The sequence below is a fragment of the Mycena indigotica genome (genome assembly GCF_014461135.1).
Source record: "Mycena indigotica strain 171206Taipei chromosome Unknown Mind.scaff0007, whole genome shotgun sequence".
NCBI classification, from domain to species: Eukaryota; Fungi; Basidiomycota; class Agaricomycetes; order Agaricales; family Mycenaceae; genus Mycena; species Mycena indigotica.
In genome coordinates, this window is record NW_023503006.1 from 1,708,466 (window position 1) to 1,719,148 (window position 10,683).

At 50.3% G+C, this 10,683-nt stretch overlaps 5 protein-coding genes across 5 annotated transcripts; 2 read left to right on the forward strand and 3 right to left on the reverse strand.

The window, feature by feature from the left end:
• Positions 1-1,132: 1,132 nt before the first annotated feature.
• Positions 1,133-2,379, reverse strand: MIND_00824500 (uncharacterized protein; the record flags this gene model as incomplete). Its single annotated transcript, XM_037364915.1, has 4 exons — positions 1,133-1,410; positions 1,457-1,752; positions 1,799-2,025; positions 2,077-2,379. The coding sequence occupies 4 exons, from the start codon at positions 2,377-2,379 to the stop codon at positions 1,133-1,135; spliced, it is 1,104 nt and encodes a 367-aa protein (XP_037218157.1).
• A 397-nt stretch (positions 2,380-2,776) lies between these two features.
• Positions 2,777-4,958, forward strand: MIND_00824600 (uncharacterized protein; the record flags this gene model as incomplete). Its single annotated transcript, XM_037364916.1, has 2 exons — positions 2,777-4,356; positions 4,412-4,958. 2 exons carry the CDS (start codon positions 2,777-2,779, stop codon positions 4,956-4,958), a joined length of 2,127 nt encoding a protein of 708 aa, XP_037218158.1.
• Positions 4,959-5,303: 345 nt separating this feature from the next.
• MIND_00824700 (uncharacterized protein) lies at positions 5,304-8,240 on the reverse strand (the record flags this gene model as incomplete). The annotated part of the gene is made up of 11 exons (XM_037364917.1): positions 5,304-5,530; positions 5,579-5,871; positions 5,922-6,148; positions 6,195-6,612; positions 6,672-6,778; positions 6,830-7,297; positions 7,344-7,503; positions 7,551-7,577; positions 7,626-7,852; positions 7,909-8,143; positions 8,194-8,240. 11 exons carry the CDS (start codon positions 8,238-8,240, stop codon positions 5,304-5,306), a joined length of 2,436 nt encoding a protein of 811 aa, XP_037218159.1.
• Positions 8,241-8,403: 163 nt separating this feature from the next.
• On the reverse strand, positions 8,404-8,969 carry MIND_00824800 (uncharacterized protein; the record flags this gene model as incomplete). Its single annotated transcript, XM_037364918.1, has 6 exons — positions 8,404-8,490; positions 8,543-8,554; positions 8,620-8,634; positions 8,695-8,705; positions 8,753-8,827; positions 8,885-8,969. 6 exons carry the CDS (start codon positions 8,967-8,969, stop codon positions 8,404-8,406), a joined length of 285 nt encoding a protein of 94 aa, XP_037218160.1.
• An 868-nt stretch (positions 8,970-9,837) lies between these two features.
• MIND_00824900 (uncharacterized protein) lies at positions 9,838-10,680 on the forward strand (the record flags this gene model as incomplete). Its single annotated transcript, XM_037364919.1, has 1 exon — positions 9,838-10,680. The coding sequence occupies exon 1, from the start codon at positions 9,853-9,855 to the stop codon at positions 10,678-10,680; it is 828 nt and encodes a 275-aa protein (XP_037218161.1). The 5' UTR covers positions 9,838-9,852.
• Positions 10,681-10,683: the final 3 nt, after the last annotated feature.

Here is a 10,683-nt window from a genome sequence, read left to right on the forward strand (position 1 = left end):
TATGCATGCGTGGTCGTGAGTGAGACGGGGTGGGGAGTCGGGGAGTTCCTCGCAAACCTTGGAGAGGTTGTAGTGACCGGACAGGAGTCGGACTCGTTGCCGCCTCTGCAACTGGGTGTCTGAATCCCAAACCTCGCGCCCCTTGAGCATCATAGAGTAATAAGCATGTCCCATAAGTGTTCGTAGGTTGAGTCGCTCGGCGACGTCGATGGCGAATGCAACCGCGCGGCCTTCGTTAAGCAGACGTTTCCACTTAACAACGGCAGCGTTAAGGAGAGCTTTGTATTCGCATAGAGCAGCGAGCTCGGTAATCTCGATAAGGTTGTGTACATTCGGTGTCCCGGTGGAATTGGAGTGATAGGTCGTTAGCGCTGCCAGGGCCCAAGCCTCTGTCGAGCGAAATTGGTATTTATGGGCAATCCGCGCCAGGTTGATCAGCTGTGCGTCGTTGGCTTGCATGCCCATCGAAACTGCTATGTCAGCCGGTCTGGAAGGTTTCAGAAAAAACGCGGCACACGACAAGTTCCACCCACAGACTATACAACGACCACATCAGTGCGCTGAATTCATCTGCGCGGTCTCCCAAAAGCAGGATTGGATTCTCATCGCTCTCCCCTTCTTGTGGTCCATTCATGGCGGAGTCGGCAGTTGTGTCGTATGTATACGACTCGAGCGAAAACATATGGTCGAACGTAGACTTGTCTTTACAGAGCATTGACCTATGAACCTGCAATCATGACGCTCTTGCAGGTAAGGCATCTAGATACGTACTTTGAAGAGGGTATTTTCGATACGAAGAACAGTGTTTCCATCGGAAATATAGTATTGAGGATGGCGCGTCGGGGGCGCGTCTGTCGTTGAGTCTGGTGAGGCCATCATTGTTAAGGCAAAAAGGGGAAGCGTCACGGTGACTCGGGCAGACTCGGGCTGAGTAAGAGATCACGATTCAACTCATTCAGACTCTTCAACGACCGAGAGCATATTCAGGTTGGTTGTTACTTTAGAGCCTCAGAGTACACATCTGAATCGGTATTAGGTATCGGTACATGTCCATGTCCATTTGCTATAAGTATGCGCACAACTCGGGCAGAAGGTGATGAAGAAAATCACAAACGATTCGTCCGAGTTATCATCATGGATCATCGCTGCTGCTGCTACTGGAATTTGAGCTGTAATTGGTGATCCTGGGAGTTCTGATATCGGCCAAAGTAGTTCCTGCGCCTTTCTGACGACGGATAACCTGTGGGTAATCACTGCTTGGGTCAACTATATCGTAGCCCAAATTGTAGAGCTTGGGCCACCGCGCGTAAAATTTAGCACGTTGGGCGTATAGTGCAAAGATATTGCTGGCATCCGGGTGCTTCTGGCGATAAGAAGTGTGCCACTCCAAAGCAGTTTGCACGGGGTTTCCTATTAGGCGTCAATCGAGAACTGTAAGCGTCTAAAACAAACTTACCACGATAACCAGGCGTGTCGATGCTGAAGTCGAGAGAGCACATCAAACCCCCGATTTCCCGACAGCCAATTGTCCTTGAGGTGATAAAAGAGCCTATAGGCAGCATAGGCACTCTGCGCTCGCAAATATGGCTTGCCGTTGCCTCGGAAAAATCGACCAGATAGCATTTGGGACTGCCCGTGGTTCGCTGTTGGGAAACATCGAACATAATCTTGTCGAATGGGCGAGTTTCTCGGTCACCAAGATGAACAACCCCGTAGTCGTGGAGTTGTTCGTACGTGCGACCTATTGCAATCCTCGCAAGGAATCAGAACCAGCACACATTAGAGACGTCCTGCTCACTTCACTGCTTCGGTATCTTTCTGGTGAAACACAAGCTCTGAGAAGGCTATACCACACCATTGAGTAATGCTGACGATGACCTTTCCCGCCCAGTTGCCCGTATCCATGAGCCATATCCCATAATGTCGCGGAACTAGGTAGCCTCCGGCAGTTCGTAAATGTGTCGAGTGAAACTTGGCATCGCGAAGGAGTCGCTTGTAGCGCTGTAAGATTTCTGATGATAATTCCTGCAAGCAATGAGCGAGAAGCTCCCTTATTTCTTGGCATGCACAACATACCTGGGTGGCATGCTCCGAGTTAGGTATTAGTCGCAAGCAAAAGCGCGTGCTGCCATTACGACTTTGCGCTTGCGCATACACGGGCTCGAATTCGTCGTGAGTGGCTCCCCAAACACGTAGTTCAGCTAGCGTTGCACGCCGCCGTCGATTGTCCCCAAGACGGTTTTTATAGATTGCATCAGCCTGAACATAAAGTTCGGCCTCATTAGGCGGGATCGGCTCAAAGTAGCCAGTATGTTGAGGAATTTTCCATCGACGAGCGCGAAAATCCGAGCCTTCGAATGAGATGGTTATTTGTGGCATGAGCGTCGGGTGGCGGCAAGGTGGCGGTCAAAACTGTGGTTGTGTTTACTTAAAAGCAACTTTGTGACCGTCACGTCACTGGAGCCTACCCTCAGCTCGTAAACCGGGACCCCAAATTCCTGAGGAGTCAAAGCGACGAATGGAGTGGGACAACGACGAGACTGCAAACCCAGCACTTCAATTCGCTGTCCAGTCCCAAGCATTGCTTGATCTGCACAACGCTTGGAACACTTGACACTTGTAATGCGCTGGCGCTTGGGCTGTGGGTATATCACCTCTAAGTTGTTTAAACTCAGCTGAATTGGCTGCAGAGAACTTCAAGGCTGTCTAATCCTTGCGCTTTGAACCTGATGTTCATATAAGGTCGGTCGTTGCGGCACTAACCAACAGCTTGACGATGACATTCCCAGTAGACGAATCCACTTCGCAAGACCTGCTTACGCTGCAAAGTATCCTTGAAACCAGCGACCTATCCACCATCGAAACTTTTCGGAAACTTATCCAGGACACTCTCCAGGCGCGTGCTGTCAGTGCTCGTAGACCAATAGATCAGGACGGCGATTTTCCTGTGTTTTCCCTCGACTTTGGAGGTGATCTTGATGATCAGGAAAATGATGTGCCCGCGCAGCGCTCAAGTCCTGATCCGTGGGACGACAATGAACCCTCCTTCAATCTAGTCATGCGTTCAACTCCCCGGCCCCAACTCCCAGTTTCGCCTGGAGTCGACGCTCATTTCGACAGCTCTCTCCCACTGCCAGATCTGGCGTCGGTTGATGAATCCAATTTTGTCACACAAACCTCTTTCTACCATCTCCCCTCTTTCGCCAATGTCCGGAATCTTTTCGACTATCTCACCACCACTCGCATAGTCAAGGCGTTCTCCGAAATCACTGGCCAAGTCTCTTCGCGACCTCCCCGTCAGGTCGAATGCAATGTGCCCCATCGCCTTGAACAACTTGTCTATGTTCCCGACCTCCCCTCATGGATTGTCGAATTCATGGTAGAAAAGCGCAGGGAGAATTTGATGGCCATCGAGCTCACCAAGGATGATTTGGATCAAATGAACGCGGGGCTGCGCTGCGCGAACTCGTGCCCAATTGTGCGCTCTGAAGCCGATGTGGAGTATCGAGTCCGAGCCGGCCTAGCTCATTCAGTGGTTGAAGCTATGAAAAAGGTCTGTGCCTGGCTGTCCTCTGATTTCTGCTGTCACAAAGGAACTGCTGCCGGCCCGGGCCCGACTTACGCCTACACCGATTTGCAGATCGCTGTATTCCTCATCGAAGTCAAGACATTGCTCTCTATTGCCGGAAACTTTATCCTTCTCTTGCTCCGCCTAAGTCAGACCACGCTGGATGAATTAACAAGGAAACATCCAAACTCGTCTGGCTTCGTATTCGATTTTGAATACCCCTCCCTTTCCCACCTCATCGACAGTCCTACACAGCCAGTAGTTCAGCTTTGGACGCAGCTTTCTAATACACCAAGTGCATATTTCGCTATGGGCTCTAGTGACGAATACACATTCTTCGTGGTGAAAGATCCGGTATTCAGCGACCGACTCTATATATCTCCTTGCTTACGGAGCTTCCCATCGTTAACGGGTCATGAAGACTTGGAAGTATCTCAGTCTGACGCGGATACCACGAAATTTGCGAGTGTTGTTATGTTCTATACCGCACTCCTCGCCAACGACGCCGAACTCCGGGCCGAGTTCTTCGAACGATTTGCGAAGAGACTTGTAGCAAGAGATGGTCTTCTGCACGTTGGTCCTGATGATGTCAACCAGTTTGCAACAGCGACTTCGGAACGAGATAGGCCGGCGCTCGGCGACAGCCAGGGACCCGACGGCTCAGCCGCAAGTTGGAGGGATGTTGATGGGAAGATGCTCGCTGGTGTTAAGTACTATTACCCCGGCGATGGGAAGAGGCATATGCCAGAGCGTAACTCCAAGAATACGGACAAGGGGAAGGGGAAAGCGTGCGTATCTTGTATAGCTCATTCCACTCTTTCCAACTGATGAGTCTTCCATTAGTCCAGAAGTTTCATTGGGGCTGGAAAAGATCGAGATGGTCATGGCAATGACGAAGGATCGACATTTCCTTGCTCCCGTTGACGATTCCTCACTGCAATCGCTTCAGACTACAAACAATGTTGACATCGCTTCCTTACTACCAGCATCAGCGTTGCCCGCGCATGCTGATCCTGAACTCTCAATCTCAAAAAGGGACAGATACAGTTCTTACGATCCTGAGGCTCCGGCTAGCGGATCTTTGAGTGGAACAGGCAATGTCGTTCAATCAGAAGGAGTTTTCGATGAAGAACAACGACCGAAGAAGCGTGCGAAACGAAGCTCGGCGCTAAAGCAGCCTGATGTAGCTCCAGTGCTCCCCGCAACAGTGGCAGGCTCTTCGACGTCAACTCATCCGGACTTGAACCAACGACACAAGTTGCGGCCCCGAAAACCACGACTTCCTGTCTCCGTTCGATCTACCAGCAATAGCAGCACCAGTGCTACGGGGAGAAAGAAGCTGATGACAAAGGGGAGTGATCAACGTTCAAAAGGCAAAGGGAAGGCATAGATAGTAGACACTCGGCCTATAAATTAGGCAACTGTTACAATACTAGGAAACTAACATAAGGGAAGTACAACTCCGTCATCGCATACGATCCCCCAGCCTGTCTACCTGAGTGAATATATATACTAGTAATGTTGATGATGGCGCCTCAGCGGCGCGTTTGTCGTTGAACCTGGTGTGGTCATCCAAAGGCCAAAAAAGGAGAAGCGGTGTCCCAGTGATGCCACAACTAACATAACATAACTCAAGTCTCCGAGTCAGTTCTACTGATAGTTGATTATTTAACGTTATATGGGTGTTATACTAATAGTAGAGGATGCACACAACTAGATAGCACGGTGCAGCCCATCAATGACTGTCATTTGTACTCGAACTGGGCATCCTGTCGCCATAGACTGGGACAACTTGGGGGTATGCATTGTCGGGGTCGACGAGCTCGTAAGCGCCATAATAGAGCGGTGGCCACTTAGAGTAAAGCTTAGCCCTTTGGGCGTAAAGCGCGAGAACATTGCTGACGCCAGGATGCTCCTTGCGGTACTTCTTATGCCACTTGAGTGCAACTTCCACCGTCGTTTCTGTGAGCAATCTGATCAGTAACATTCCAAAAAATAACCGCACCCCACCGTCTGAACCATCTGGTCGATCCACGCTGAAGTGTAAAATGCAAAGTATTCCGCCAATTTCGCGACAACCGACAGTTTTTGACGGGACGAAACACCCAAGTGGTAGAATTGGGACCTTGCGTTTGCAGATATGACCCGATTGCGCCTCAGAAAATCCGGCAATGTAACATTTGAGGATGCCAGTGGCCTCGTGATGGTCTAAATCGAACATGACCTTGTCGAATGGATCGTCGTCTCCGCCGTGAACGACCCCATAGTCGTGAAGGAGCTCGTAAGCGCGACCAACGAAAACCCTGCGTTGTGTTAGACTTTTGTGTGTCAATAGGAGCTTTGTGGTACTAACTTGATCATTTCACTGTCTTGCTTTTCACGGATGATTTCTGCGTACGGCAAGCCACACCATTGGAGAATGGTGAAGATAACCCGCCCTGCCCATAAACCAGTGTCCATTAGCCAAAGTCCGTGATGACGGGGTACGATGTGCCCTTCCACAGGTCCCAAATGGAGTGAATGGAATTTGGCGTCGCGAACAACCTTCTCGTACATCTCATACGTTTCAAAAGAGCGATCCTGAAGACATGATGAGAAGTTATCTGGTACGAAACAAGTTACTCACATGCAAGGAGTTTTGAGCGTTAAGAAAGAGGCGCAGGTAGAATCGCATTCCGTTGGTCGCGCAAGCTTCGACATATATCGGCTCGAATTCGTCACCTTCTCGCCCCCATTCACAGAGCTCCTCTAGATCTATACGGCAGCGACTACCATCTCCAATTCGATTCTTGTAAAGCGCGTTGCGTGAGATGCGAAGTTCCTCCACATCTGTTGGAATGGGTCGAAACTGGGCGTCATGCTGAGGTAATCGCAGTCGGCCAGCTTGAAAGGAGGATTTGCCAGTTGAAGCGAGTTGGTCTTCGAATGTTATTTGTACAAAAGGCATTTGCTGTTCGACACAAGGCGCATTGAAGCAGACCAGCTTTGTGACCTTCAATGTGACCTCTTTGAATGAATTCGAGATTGTTGAGCCGACAACAACTCTTTTAAGATTTTACACTACAGTAAGAAAAGTGACAAGAAAATAAGGCAGGTCTTTCACCGCACGCGATCCCCTGGTCCCACATCATCAATCCAGGTGTCGCTGACAAATGTAATCGAGTGCCGATGCTCGACATCCCACTGGGGTATAGAAACGACAATAAAATCCTGTTCAATCGTGAACCTCACTCTCCATCGAATTATAGCAGTAAATCTTACTTTCAACCACAACGGCCCGGAGTCAAAAGTGCTGATACTCTCAATCAAAACGCCTTTGCAACTACCGTCGTTATCCCAACGATCTACGTCAGTTTTCACACTGATTTCTCCACCCCAGTCGATCTGTGCACTATTTGTTGGGGCGACGCTGCTTATAGGTGGCGGTAGGGTAGTCAGCACACCCTCCCCGAGTGGGATATTTCGAGTTATGTGCTCTCCTCGAACAACCAGATTAATCTGTCGAAGAAGGTAGACACGGATGGGGTGCGTTGGAGCAGATTGAGCTGGAATGCGAGGTGACCTAGACCGAAAGGAAGGAGAACTCGGGGAAGATGGCGATGAAGGTGTGGGTGAAGTGGCTCGTTCAGTTGTGACAAGTCGGCGTAGCATATTAACAGGGCCGTTGACTTGAAGATGAAATGAGATGATATCCTGCAGCCCATAAGTTTGTGAAGAAGGTATAAAAAGCTGTGCATCGTCAGTAAGCTGTTGACGAGTCTGGAAAGTGACATACGCTACAATGAATACCACGACTGAGCACTTTAGGTCCAAGGGTGCAGAGGACTTGATGCCATTCTTCGGGTGCCGATTTGACGGTGGCCAAGAGACTTGGATTGGGCATGATGGGCCGCAAAGGGCAGGCTCTCGGATGAATATGAACTGGGACATCGAGTCTGGGAACCAAGTCAGCAACAATGTTATTATTTCGGTAAGAACCTACATTTTTTCCCCTCTCCATAGCGAGAATCTAGGGTGAATAGCCGTACTAACCACAACAGACATGGAATACGAGCACTTTATGTATAGAAATGGTCGTTCGGACGGCTTGACGAGTATTGAGGGCGGAAGCGCACAAGAGGCGCCAGATTCTTCCTCTGTGAAAGTCGAAGGGAAAATGAAAGAGAAAGGAATCGAAGGAGGGCACATGTGGCGTAGGTTGTTGTGCCAGACAGTGTAAGATTCTCGGACCAATTCTTGTCGGCGGGTACCGTGTATCCCGGCCAAGTCCATTCGCCCGGCAACCTGATAGCGAGATAGTTTAGTAAATGATTTCGAAAGCCAAAGAGACTTGGTTGTACCTTCAAGACAACCTCGGTAACACTTTCTGGTGACTGCACTCGGATCGTGCCTGAGATGAGTTCATTGGGGGCAAATGTGGGAACAAGCACATCCGGAAACTGGTTTTTGAAGGTTAACGAGATTTTTCCAGAAGAGGTGACATGTTCCCCACTGGGAGGAGCGTGTCCTGTTGCGGAACGCGACAAGCTTTCTTCGCCAAGCGAGGGCTGAGCCGTGTAAGAAGGTATTCCGATTCTGCTGACGATGTTAGCTATGCCGGTACTCTTCTATGAGAAAGCACATACCTGTCGCCTGGGTACGGGGGAAGAGCCAGCACGACCGGCACTGGCATGATATCAAGAGGAAAGGCGACGAAGTGAGTCACAGATCGGCATCTCGGCCATTGCGCCGATCAGGATAAATTTGATGGACGAGGGTATGCAATCGTTTCAACAGTGCAAGAAATACATCGAGTTTTACATTAATTATGGGCGAATTCTTCGTAGGTCGTTCGTTCATTCGGTGCGCGCGGGAGGTTCGTGGACATCGTAAACACTGGCTTCCCCTTGGAGGATCTTTTCTCCATGTTCCTTCAGTTCGGGCTATTACAAATGTCCTCAGAATTATGAAGCTGAGGATAAAACCTGAGCGTACCTTTGCTAATAGCTGTAGAAAGTAAAAAGCAACAGTCAGCTCTCTGCAAATATCTGTACAAAGGCAAGATTGCTCACAGTGCCCCGCGTTTTCTGTAGCGAGAGTGCATATTAGTTCAGAGGGAAGGCAGCGTCATTTCAGGTTCAACAAACCTTCGCGACACCTGGACCATGTTCAGTATGTGAATAGGGTGAACCTATAGTCCCTTACCTATTACGCGTTCTTTGAATGGAACAATGGGCGGGTGTCCGTCCATGTCAGAATGAGTGGGCATTTCACTAGCAGCTGCGTCGGAGTGCCCGTCAGAGACGCAGCATCGAAGTTTAGCTTTGCCCGACTTACCAGATGGTTGAGCGGTCGTAGTCCTCGTTGGCTCCTCCATCATCGGCATCGCAGGATCGTAAGTGGATGGGAGTTGGGTAGACATTGGTATGTTGGAGCTGCAAACGACGAACGAGTGGTTCTTATAAGTAGAGGGAGTGTTGATGACGTCACGAATACATCACTGACACGCCACGTCAGAGCACGGGATCGCGTCCGGGTCTCATGCTCACCTCCGTCTTTGCTTTCTGTCAAAGTTTTTATGCAGCACGCCGGTTCGATTTATATCCTGGCTGTACATACTCTATAATTCGTATGCCGACGAGTCCGAGTCCTCTTTATCTCTAACTTGAACCTTTCAAGAATGCGGAACACTGCCATGAACACTGACACATAAAACTACCTGGGTCAACGGGAATCAGCGCGCACAACGCTGGCCTCACTTAATGACGGGAGCTATCTTGGCCACGGGAGAGACCAGTGGTCGGAGGATATAAGCCAGGCAACGAGGGGGGCCTAAATGCAACTCATGATGCGAACTAAAGCATTGGCACTCTACTTCTCCTCTGTCCTTTTGTCCCTCATGCCAGGCAATGTCTTAGCAAGGCTCAAGCCCGGATGCGTTCGCGATTTCCTTCTTGTTGAGCCATGCTCTAACAAAACTCGCTAGTCAGAGATCGTCGTTGGGGGGACCTGCCCTCCCCGTACCGCCCGCTGTGAGGCTCCACCCGTGACGGTCTCAGCTCTTTCTGAAGAGCTTCATTTTGGTCCTGGACCCGTTGTTTGGGTCTGCTGCCCGGTACGCCTCCAACCACAATAATACTCAGTTCTAACCGCGGTTAGGACCCAAACCTTTGCCCGCTCGCATAGAGTGAAAGTTGACAATTTTATTATGCGACGTAGTCATTGCATGTAAAGATTTGAACTTATTGCTCTTCACTCAACTCAGCATCAGTCACATTTGATTTGGGAGTTGTTTCCCAACCACCATGACGCTGGACAAGGAAGCCCGTCGACGCCTTGCTCGCGATACAATTGATCGTTCACCATCCATTGTTGCCGACCATAAGCACCAGGGCGCCTCAGCCGACTCTACTTTCATCAATTCCCAGCTTCCACCCCTTGACCCGCTTCCCGATAACCTCAAATCGGCGCATCCCGTCGAGATAGTCAACTCGGACGCATTCACGCTCTCCCGAAAACTTCTCGCAGATGACCCGAAAGGCAAAGTTGCGGTGCTCAACCTCGCCAGCGACATTCTCCCCGCGGGACCGTGGCTACAGCTTCTCACGACGACGCAAGAGGAAGCGCTGTGTTACAGTTCGACTCTCTACATCACACTCAAGAAAGAGTACTACCCGTGGCCGAACCTCGGTCCCGGCTGTGTCGCCGGCGTGTTCTCGTCAGGCGTCGTTATTTTCCGGGATGATCTCGACCATGAATGTGTTGAGCTAGCTAACGCTGAAAGGCGAGTTGTCAGTGTAATCACTGTCGCAGCGCCCGCGCGGCCTGAGTTGATGGCCGACAAAACTGCTTTTGCCAAACCCGAGACACTCGTCTTTCTGCAAGAAAAGATACGGCTTATATATCGAATCGCAGGTCGCAATGGACAAGAGTACCTCGTTCTGGGTGCGATGGGCTGTGGGGCATATGGATGTCCCCCACGAGTCGTTGCTACGCAAATGCGCGACATATTACTCGAGCCAGAGTTTGCGGGGCGGTTCAAGAGAGTCGTATTTGCGGTCTATAGCAGACCTGGCAGTGGGCCAGGGAACTTTGAAGTATTTACGGAGACATTCAATGGCGTGGAGGTGTGAGTC